The 12,107-nt window shown below is 44.0% G+C and overlaps 1 protein-coding gene across 1 annotated transcript in view; it reads left to right on the forward strand.

Moving 5' to 3' along the window:
• Positions 1-421: 421 nt before the first annotated feature.
• The window catches only part of LOC127420722 (retinoic acid receptor beta-like), a 220,973-nt gene continuing 209,287 nt past the window's right edge, over positions 422-12,107 (forward strand). The window contains exon 1 of the mRNA XM_051663226.1: positions 422-608. Within this exon, the coding sequence (XP_051519186.1) occupies positions 422-608 (187 nt within the window). The remainder of the gene's footprint in view (positions 609-12,107) is intronic.

Below are 12,107 nucleotides of genomic sequence, written 5' to 3' on the forward strand. Positions count from 1 at the left end.
TCTCCAGTCAGGCCTAGAGTAAATGCACTGAATATCTAGTTCACGAGTGGTTCTTGACATCTTTTGAGGAAATATAATGCATAATTATCTGATGATTATCTTGCAGTGTAGCTTCTGAAAGAGATGTAAATATTTTTACACATATTGACCAGAAATATTGATGTGTGTGTGTGTGTGTGTGTGTGTGTGTGTTTCTTTCAGATTAATGGACTTCCAAAATCGTGCAGTGACAGCAGATCCAGTCATGCTCTGTGATTGGTCTATTTTGGAGGAGAGAATTGTGAAGTCCCATCCCCTAAAATGCTAGAGGCATTCTGGGGCTTTTCTCCAATGGGGCTGAGGAAACCCACCGTGTCGGCTGTGCAGAGAATCAAACTTAAATCCTTTCTCTCACCTTTGGTTGATCCTACTGCTCTGAGGAATGAAGACATTGAGCAGAACGCCGGAGCCTCTGTGTAGTTCCACGCTTGTCCAGATGAGGCGCTATAGAGCAGAAGTCTACCCCTTCCTCTTCCCCTCGGTCATCAGCACCCTGGATCTGCCCTCCCCAACACAGACCCTCAACACCCCAAACCCCCACAGCAGTGGAGGAAGCCCATCCCCTCTGGGTAAGATGGACCGCATTCTTTCTATTCACGTAACATCTGAACCAGTGTGCGAATCATACAGTGACTTACTGGGGTAGGGTGTTGTGTGTGGGGCGGGGGGCTATCATATTTTTTGTCTTTTGATGAAAATGTCCTTTAAATTTAGTCAATATTTCATCATGTAATATTCAAGTCAAATTTACTCATAATAAAATAGCATATTGTTTTAGTCAACAAACATAACATTCAGTTGACGATAATTTTTTTTTTTAATTATTATTTTCTTTGTTTTTGTTTTTTTTTTACAAATCATATGTATCAAACTGTAACAGACCAAACTTTCTCATCATATTTTCATTAACAGTATGTTTTAATATCACTAAGGCAGTCTGTAATTACATGAAAAAGCAGATATATATAAATACAGTATATGTGCATATACAGTATATATAATGTACTGTATATATATATATATATATAATGTATACTGTATATGTATTGCAAGCAACCTATAACCACTTATGTTCCTTTAGTCTTATTTTTATTAGTTTATTTAGTTTATTTGTATTATTATTATAGTCGATTTTTTAATAGTGGTCCTCTGCAGTGTGCGTCGTCTGCACATGCGCTGGCCATTGACAATACTAAAAGAGTGCACAAAGCAGTAGTCAAATCAAATCAAATCACTTCTATTGTCACACAACCATATACACAAGTGCAATAGTGTGTGAAATTCTTGGGTGCAGTTCCGAGCAACATAGTAGTCGTGACAGTGATGAGACATATACCAATTTACAATAAACATCAAATTTACAACACAATTTAAAATCTAATATACACATAATTACACATAACAAAATATACAAATAATAACATACAATGTACAGTATACAATACACACAATATAGAATACACATTATACAATATAAAAGTATATATAGTATATATAAAATGTACAGTAGGTTGTATTGTACTGTATTGACATTCAGGCTGTCAGTTGATAGTAAGTTGCCAGTGTGTTGTTAAGAGAGAATATAATATAATAATAATATAATTTATGACAGTCCGGTGTGAGATATAAGAGTAAGAGTAATAAAGTGCAGTGCAGATGTATTTTGATTGTGGGAGATCAAGAGTTCAAAAGTCTGATTGCTTGGGGGAAGAAGCTACCATGAAGTCGGCTGGTGTGGGTCCTGATGCTGCGATACCGCCTGCCTGATGGTAGCAGTGAGAACAGCCCATGGCCCGGGTGGCTGGAGTCTCTGATGTTCCTCCAAGCTTTTTTCACACACCGCCTGGTATATATGTCCTGGAGGGAGGGAAGCTCACCTCCGATGATGTGTCTGGCAGTTCGCACCACCCTTTGCAGTGCTTTGCAGTTGTAGGCGGTGCTATTGCCATACCAGGCGGAGTTGCAGCCAGTCAGAATGTGGATGTGGCGGTTCATTCCAAATTTCCTCAGCCGTCTCGGGAAGAAGAGGCGCTGATGAGCCTTCTTCACAACGGCTTCAGTGTGGATGGACAATGTGAGTTCCTCAGTGATGTGGACACCCAGGAACTTGAAGCTGCTGACTATCTCCACTGGTGCTCCATTGATGGTGATGGGACTGTGTTCTCTATCTCTTCTCCTGAAGTCCACTACAAGCTCATTTGTCTTACTGACATTGAGGGAGAGGTTGTGCTCCTGACACCAGTGTGTCAGAGTGTGCACCTCCTCTCTGTAAGCTGTTTTATCATTGTCAGTGATCAGACCTACCACCGTCGTATCATCAGCAAACTTAATGATGGCATTGGGGCTGTGTGTTGCCACACAGTCATGTGTGTACAGGGAATACAGGAGTGGGCTGAGAACACAGCCCTGCGGGGCTCCAGTGTTGAGGGTCAGTGATGAGGAGATGTTGCTGCCCATTCTAACCACCTGGCGTCTGCTTGACAGGAAGTCCAGGATCCAGCTGCACAGTGAGCTGTTTAAGCCCAGAGTTTCTCATCAAGCTTGGAGGACACTATGGTGTTGAATGCTGAGCTGTAGTCTACAAAAAGCATTCTCACATAAGTGTTCTTTTTTCCAGGTGGGAGAGAGCAGTGTGTATTGTAGATGCAATGGCATCATCAGTGGAGCAGTTGTTGTGGTAAGCAAACTGCAATGGGTCCAGTGATGGAGGCAGCACAGAGCAGATGTAATCTCTGATTAGTCTCTCAAAGCATTTGCTGATGATGGGGGTCAGAGCAACAGGACGGCAGTCATTTAAGCAAGTGATTTTGGATTGCTTTGGAACAGGCACAATGGTGGACGTTTTAAAGCATGTTGGGACTACAGACAAAGAGAGGGAAAGGTTGAAAATGTCCGTAAAAACACCAGCCAGTTGATTCGTGCACGCTCTGATGACGCAGCCCGGAATGCCGTCTGGACCCGCAGCTTTGCGGATATTCACCCATCGGAAGGATAGGGTTACATCCGCTACAGAGACATAGAGTGAACTAACCTCTGTAGCCTCGGCCGCGAGAGCTCTCTCCGTGAGGGCGGTGTTATTTCCCTCGAAACGAGCATAAAAAGTATTTAGCTCATCTGGGAGAGAGGCAGCGGTGTTCACGGCGGAGTTTTTATTCCCTTTAAAGTCCGTGATGATATTAATTCCCTGCCACATGCTTCTAGAGTTGGTGGTGTTAAACTGTCCTTCAATCTTGTTCCTGTACTGACGTTTTGCTTTTCTGATTTTTCGGAGGGCATAACTGGCTTGTTTATGCTCCTCCGCGTTCCCGGAATTAAAAGCGGAGGTCCGCGCATCAAGTGCCGCGTGAACATTGCTATTAATCCAAGGTTTCTGGTTCGGGTAGATCCGTATTGTTCTGGTCGGAAAGACGTCCTCTACGCACTTTCTGATGAAACACGTTACGCTATCAGTGTAAAGCTCGATGTCGTCATTAGAGGCGGACCGAAACATCTCCCAGTCTGCGTGATCAAAACAGTCTTGTAGCGTAGAGTCTGATTGGTCCAACCAGCACTGGATCGTTCTGAGGGTGGGTGCTTCCTGTTTCAGTTTCTGCCTGTAAGCGGGCAGAAGCAGAATGGAAGAGTGGTCCGATTTGCCAAATGGTGGGCGGGGGAGGGATTTGTAGCCATCCCGGAAGGGAGAGTAGTAATGGTCCAAAACCCGGTCCCCTCGTGTGTTAAAACTAATGTGTTGGTGGTATTTTGGTGCGACTGATTTGAAACTAGCTTTATTAAAGTCCCCGGTCACAATGAACGCAGCCTCAGGGTGCGTGGTTTCCTGCTTGCTTATAATTCCGTACAGTTCCTTGAGTGCCCGATCTGTGTTGGCTTGTGGCGGGATGTACACAGCAGTGATAATGACCGCTGTGAATTCCCTCGGTAGCCAGAATGGTCGACACAGAAGCATGAGAAATTCCAGATCAGGAGAGCAGAAAGACTTGATAGAATGTACATTCCTCTGATCATGCCAGGATTTGTTGATCATAAAACATACACCACCACCTCTGCTTTTACCTGAGAGGTCTTTCGCTCTGTCCGCTCGGTGCACGGAGAACCCCACGGGTTCAATGGCTGAATCTGGAATCTCAGCAGACATCCAAGTTTCCGTAAGGCAGATAATGCAGCAGTCCCTCGTCTCTCGTTGGAAAGAGATCCGCACTCTCAACTCGCAGAGCTTGTTGTCCAGAGACTGAACATTTTCCAGTAGAATACTGGGTAGCGGGGGTCGATTTGCACGACGTCTTACTCTGATGAGAACGCCGGCTCTGTTTCTCCTTATCCTTTTGCGTTTTCGCAGCCGGGCTGCCCAGACAAAGGGCTCCGCTGGTGTGTTTGTAAACAGCGGGTCGGCATTGAGGAATTTGAAATCCGGTTTACGGTGTGAAATTGCAGAACCAATGTCCAAAAGTGTTTGTCTGTCATAGACAATAAGGCAGACAACATCCAAGACAAAAAACATAAGAACTGTAAACAAAACAAACAAAACACTACAATGCTGTGTCAGAGCTCGCAACGTAGCAGCCATACTCGGCGCCATCTTGAGTCCACCAGTAGTGTGTATGCGTCGAAGGCGTTCCTATTCGTTCACAGTCAAAAAAGTATACTCAGAAAGGCAACGCGGTCGGACGGGCACGAGCCAATCTGGAACTCGCAAAAACATATACGTAAAAAAAATATACTTGGGCCTTAATAGATAACTAGAGTCAGTGCTAGTTGACACTAGTTGGCTTCAGTCTGCAAAATTTGGGCCAGTCGGAGTTGACAGATTTAGCAGAAAATTGCATAGTACAATCATGTTATTCATTTAAATCACACAATAATGACATTAAAGACATCACAGGTTCATTTTATATAACAGCATGATTTTCTATAAAGCTGCTTTGAAAAGATGTGTGTTGTAAAAAGTGCTATAAAAATAAAAATGACAGAATGACATGATGAGCACAGAGGAAATCTCAAAGTAAATATGAAGTCATACTGTGAGCAGCCAGTGGAAATCTAGCGTGTGGGGCCACAAAGCTCAAGAAATGGAGATGGTAAACTTAACTTACATTTTTATTGGTGGAACTTAACCCCACACACCTTGCATAGCAGTTTCTGTCTTTCCAACCAAGACCACACCCAAATGCACATGGCCTGTTTCTTGCATGACTTACAGTAGCTCTAACAACAACAGCAGCCAGCTCGTACTTCCATGTCTGTTTACATCTGTCATTAACTTTAAAGGGAGGGCATGTGTTTCTGCATGAGTTTGTGATAGGATCGGATCGACTTCACATTTTTGTACTGTGTGATCCTCAGTTCAGTCATGACAAATCTCGGAATGATTTAGCATGTTAATGTGGGTAATATGACATTTGGATAGGACTTTGTTAGCATGTGGACATGCTTCTGCTGCCACTGCACAATTCAGCCTCGTTCACACCGCAAGCTCCACAGAGCGACAAAGCGATAATGATGCCATTCATTTTCAATGAGAGCACAGCGACTTTCAGCCATGTGAGCGACAGTGATAGCTGGTGACAAGATGTGGGCATGGCAAGTGACACGACAAAGTTGAGAAACGTTTAACTTTACATTTGGGAGCGACTACCAATGGAAGTGAAAACAGTGTGAGATACTGGTGTTGAGTGCAGCAAGACAGAGTTATAATGTTGTGAGGGATTTCACTGATCAGTATAATGTGTCTGTAACCACATCCATGGATATAATTAAACAATGATGCATGGAAAACCATGTCAGAAACTGTTGCATTCTGAGAGAGTTTGATTCATATTTTAATAGATTGTTTGTCTTGTTTAATGACATGATGCAACAAGCACTGCTGCAGGTTATATAAAACACTCTGAAGAGCAGAATGTTAATTTTTAGAGGCAAGAGTAATGTTGGAAACCGTGCAATCGGGAATTTTGCCTGATGGACTTCCAGTGGTAAAGAATTTTCCCTAAGTGAATTTTACATGGAGTTCAAGTTTGGTGAACTTTGACTGTTGAACTTTTTTTTCAGTGACCTGTGTGGGCAGTGCTTCATACATAGCAACACTAAATATTCACAATGGTAGAGGAAATGGTGGCAACCGATGGTGAAAGCATGGCTGTAGTCTGACGCTAGTGGATGTAAGAGACGTGACTGAATCATATAACACACAAACCGTCTACTAAAGAAAGCATCTGTTGTGACTCACATCTTCTCATGACTTTTCCTTCAATAAAAAATTTACCTGCAGAAGTTTATATACAATACTGTGAAAAAGTATTTGCCCCATTCTGATTTCTTCTGTTTTTTGTGTATATCTCATACTAAATTGTTTTAAAATTCAAACAAAATCTAACATAAAACAAAGGCAATCTGAGTAAACACAAAAAACAGTTTTTAAATGACAATGTTATTTATTGAAGCAAAAACATTATCCAATACCAGTTGGGCCTGTGTGAAAAAGTATTTGCCACTTTAGTTACTAAATCACCAAATCTATGAAACTGCATTCATAATGGGGTTCAACTGGACTAGACACACCAGGCCTGATTACTGCCAGCCCTGTTCAATCAAATCAACACCTAAATAGAACTTTTTCAGCAGCATGAAGTTGGCTAAAAGGTCTCACCCTGTAGCACACTATGCCAAGGTCGAAAGAAATTCCAAAAATGATGAGGGAAAAGGTGATTGAAATACATCAGTCTGGGAAGGCTTATAAAGCTATTTCAAAGGCTCTGGGACTCCCAAGAACCACAGTGAGAGCCATAATCTCCAAATGGACCTTCCAAAATTTCTCCAAGAGCACAGAGATGACTCATCCAGGAAGTCACAAAAAAAGCCAAGGACAACATCCAAGGAACTGCATTGAACTCTCGCATCAATAAAGGTCACTGTTCTTGACTCCACTATCAGAAAGACACTGACCAAAAATGACATCCATGGAAGAGTGGCAAGGTCAAAACCACTGCTAACCCAGATGAACATTAAGGCTCGTCTGAATTTTACCAAAACACACCTTGATGATCCTTAAAGCTTTTGGGAGAATGAACTGTGGCCTGATGAATCGAAAGTGGAACTGTTTGGAAGACAGGGGTCCCATTACATCTGGTGTAAATCAAATACAGAATTCCACACAAAAAAAAAGCACATCATACCTACGGTCAAGCATGGTGGTGGTAGTGTGATGGTGTGGGGATGCTTTGTTGCTTCAGGGCCAGGGTGACTTGCAATAATTGAGGGAAACATGAATTCTGCTCTCTACCAGAAAATCCTAAAAGGAGAATGTCCAGTCATCAGTCCGTGAGTTGAAGCTCAAGCGCAACTGGGTTATGCAGCAAGACAATGATCCAAAACATAGGGGTAAGTTTTGAATGGCTCAAAAGAAGCTAAATTAAAGTTTTGGAGTGGTCTAGTCAAAGTCCTAACTTGATCCAAATTGAGATGCTGTGACAGGATCTTAAATGGGTAGTTCATGCTCGAAAACTCTCCAATGTGGCTGAACTAAAGCAGTTCTGTAAAGAAGAGTGGGCTAATATTCCACCACAGCATTGTGAAAGACTGATCTCCAGTTATCGGAAGCATTTGGTTGCAGTTGTTGCTGCTAAATGTGGCACAACCAGCTATTAAGTTTAAGGGGTAAGTTAGTTTTTCACCTGGGTAATATAGGTGTTTGATAACTTTTTTGCTTCAAAAAATATATATATATTTGAAAACTGTATTTTGTGTTTACTCAGGTTGCCTTTGTTTATGTTATATCTCGTTTGAAAATCTAAAACAATTTAGCATGAAAATACACAAAAATAGAACAAATCAGCACTGTAGGATGCATAATTTTATTTTCTCTAAAGAGCTCCATGTGGTGACGTATTCAGTATGTGGAAAATCTGATAACAAAATCACGTCGTGTCTTCATGTTTTTGTGACAGGTGGGGTTTCACATATAACAAAGGCTGACTGATGTGATTCTGCAAGTTTACAAGTAGTTGTGATAAACAGCTAAATGATCCTTAAAAAAGGATTTTTTAAAATAAAAAAGTAACAGATTATTGTTTCATATTGTAAGAAATAATTATGGCCGTTAAGTGCGCTCAACAGTGTATGACTGGGAGAAGGTACCACATTTTTGTCAGGTGTGGAAGTAGAGAGGCGGAGTAGAAGTGAATCACTTTTTTAATAAAAAAATTAACAAAAACAAATAGGACTACCCCGAAGGAGGAAAACACAGTCCCAGGGCAGGGAGTCGATACAGTAAGACTGGCTGGGCTGGAGAGAGGAAGCCCCATGGGCCAAGCGGTCCAGAGACAAATGGGCCAGGTCTAGTAGGGGAACAGGAATTAGGCTTCCAAAATAGGATCAAACAGACACAACAACTAAACAGGGAAATATCCTCAACAAACTGGCACGGGACAGAAAACACAGGGAGGTTAAATAGAGAAGGAAATGAGGAAGGTAACGAGGGAAGGCAGGTGAGGCAAATAAACTGATAACAAGGTAACAAGGGGGCGGGGTATCACTCACGACTGAACTGACACGAGTGCACATGACAATGAGAAAACATAAAGCTAAGTGCACTCACACAACAAATGACAAGACACAAGAACACATGGCAATGAAAACCAAACAAATCCATGTGTTCACACAACATGACACAAAACATGAGTGTCAGAATTCAGCTACAAAGAGATATAAACAAAACCAACAGAAGTGGCTGAACCTAGACACTACCCCCCTCAAAGAGATGCCACCTGGCGTCCCAGAAGGGGAACATCAAACACAAGACAGGACCAAAACACACAGACCACAGTGGGGCTGGAGGCACAGACCAGGGCGGGGCTGGAGGTATGGGAAGTACCAACCAAGGGAGAGAGGTTGGGGAAACCAGGGGGAAGGCTTTAAAAAGGGGGTGGGGTACGACGGCCTGGGAGGATGGTTGAGGAAGAGGGCAGGGTTCGGTGGTCTGGGAGGAGGGTCCAGGTAGGAGGCGGGGTCCAGCGGCCAGGGATGAGGATTGAGGAAGGGAGCGGGGTCCGGCAACATAGAAGGAGGCTTGAAGACCAGGATGAGGTCAGGCAGGGCGACGACCACTGGACAGAGGTCAGGCATGTAGGCGGCCTCTGGAGAAAGGTCAGACAGGGTGGCGGCGGCCGCTGGACAGAGGTCAGGCAAGCTAGAAATAGCAACTGCAGACAAAGGGACAGGCTTGATGTCAGTAAGCCACTGGCAAAAGGTCAGACAGAGCGGCGGTTGCTGCTGGACAGAGGTCAGGCATGCTCAGGACAGCAACTGCAGGTGAAGGGTCAGAAGGGACAGGCTTGTCGATGGCCACAGGACCGGCTCGTCGGCAACCTCAGGTTCCTCCGGCTCCTGCCGGTCAACAGCAGTTTTGGCCGCCTTCTGGCGGACAGCAGCAGTCTGCTCCGCCTCCTGGTGGTCAGCTGCGGGCTCGGCCACCCTCTGGTGGTCAGCTGCGGGCTCGGCCACACTCTAGCGTTCAGCTGTGGGCTTTGCCACTCTCTGGCACTCAGCTGTGGGCTCGACCACTCTCTGACACACTAGCTGTGGGCTCGGCCACCTCCTGGCGGTCAACCGTGCGCTGGTCACTTCCTGGTGGTCAGCTGCGGGCTCAGTTGCCTCCTGACAGTCAGCAGTTGGTTCGACTAGGGGGGTTGCATCTGAACCTTTCTTCCTTCTCCTCTGCTTACAAGTCATTGAAGATCTGGAGGTTTGACTGGATGGGGGGATGATGGATTTGTTGATTTTAGGAGGCTGCCCATAGTCTGGTGTAATCCGATCCACCCTGTGGGACAGATTACTAATGAACCCCCCAAACGATAAAACCCCCAGACTTCCCATCTCCCAGGAGCCGAGAGGGTCCTCAAGGCAGGTGTTAAATAAATCCTTGAGGGCGTTGTCATTGTAGCCCAGCCCCTCACTTCTACCTCCCCTTTACAGAGGGAATGAAGCCGGGAAAGCTGGGCCGAACGCTGTTTGATGGAAACCCGTGGAGTGGGAGATGGGATAAGGAAAACGCCTATAACTCCAAAATAGGCCTGTTCTTTCTGTCAGGTGTGGGAGTAGAGAGGCGAGGATTCAAGCGCAGAGTAGAAGTGAATTGGCTTATTAATAAAAAAAATTAACAAAAACAAACAAAACTACCCTGAAGGGGAAAAACACAGTCCCAGGGCAGGGAGTCGATAAGACTGGCTGGGTTGGAGAGAGGAATCCCCACAGGCCATGTGGTCCAGAGACAAATGAGCCAGGACTAGCAGGGGAACAGGAATGAGGCTACCAGAGCAGGAGCAAACAGACACGACACCTAAACGGGGAAACATCCACAACAAACTGGCACGGTACAGAAAAGACAGGGTGGTTAAAAAGGGAAGAAAATGAGGAGGGTAACAAGGGAAGGCAGGTGAGGCAAATAAACTGATAACAAAGGGGGCGGGGTATCACTCACGACTGAACTGACACAAGTGTCATGACAATGAGAAAACACAAAGCCAAGTGCACTCACACAACAAATAACAAGACACAAGATCACATGGCAATGAAAACAAACAAAGCCATGTGTTCACACAACATGACACAAAACATGAGTGTCAGAATTCAGCCACAAAGAGATATAAACAAAACTAACAGAAGTGGCTGAACCCTGACAGTTTTAATTTAATTATATCAAAACTTAGGTACAGTAATATATTGTTTTTTATTTTAATCATAATCTTTAGTAGTAATAGTGATGATTGGGGAAATAAAAACAAAACAAAAAATAATGTTATATAATAATGTTTTTAATAATTTATTTTATTTTACACACTTAAAAGAGTTAAATCTATCAAATAATGTGACTGTTCAGGATCCTTTTCATTATATCTGTCAGAGAGTGAGAGCGAGACAAAGAGAACCAAGAGCAGAGGAACAGTTCATAGGATTTATTCACAATAAATATCAACAACTGTGCTGGCAAAGCATGAAGAGCCCAGCAATGGCTGCAGTTGCAGGGGGAGAAGTTCGTGGATTTGTGCGTGCCATGGCCGCTCAGTGGGTAGAGATGAATCCTCAGTTGAATGTATGCTGACATGGAGAAAACTGGAAGGCAATCAGTCTCCCGACACGAGGGCAGAGATGAGGAATCCTCCATTGAAGATAAGCTGACATGCAGCAAACTGGAAGGCAATCACACTTACAATACACGGGCAGAGACGGGCAACTAAACAGATACACGAGACAGGACCAACTAGGCAGAGAGAGTGAGGTAAGTTACCAAACACCAAACAGATTTCTATAATGATAACACACAACAGTCACTACAGACTACATTCACAACAAACTACATTCAACAATCCAGCCAAGAACATGACACACGAGGGGATTAAAATAAGCAGGAAGAAACAAGGGACAGCGAGGGCGAGCGGCACCTGAAACACATGAGGAAGAAACATCAACACAATTAGACCAAAACAAACAGAACATGGAGCATGAGTGTCCGGATCCCGATACAGACTGAAACCAAACCATACAGGAAGTCAGGATCCAGACAGCACGCTCCAGACATGAAACAAGATTGACCGAAGAGTGCACAGTGGTAACTCATAATGGGACCCGTGCACTCACACAAAGAACGTACACGAAACACAAGACATGGGATGATGATGTCACGGTCCCGTCAGACAAACCCCAACCTGACAGATTGACAGGACCATGACATTACCGTAGAGTGCACGTGATAACTTACACCCGGACTCGTGCGCTCAACACAACGACAGGACACAAAGCACAAGACAGAACATGGGGCGATGATGTCACTGTCCCATCAGACAAAAACCCAACCTGACAAAGTGAGAGGACTGTGACAATATCTGTAGTCAGAGTGGCATAAATGTGGCACAATGACACTGTTTCTTGAGAAATAGCCTGCTGTAAAATATAGGAAAGCTGGAAGGGGGGAACAGAGGAGTGAGGTAGAAAAAGAGTGAACATAATTCACACACTGACAGTGCAAAAATGCGAAGACTGATTTTGAGACATTGCTGCAGTGAAGGACAGAAATCAAT

This window comes from Myxocyprinus asiaticus, chromosome 30 (genome assembly GCF_019703515.2).
Source record: "Myxocyprinus asiaticus isolate MX2 ecotype Aquarium Trade chromosome 30, UBuf_Myxa_2, whole genome shotgun sequence".
NCBI classification, from domain to species: Eukaryota; Metazoa; Chordata; class Actinopteri; order Cypriniformes; family Catostomidae; genus Myxocyprinus; species Myxocyprinus asiaticus.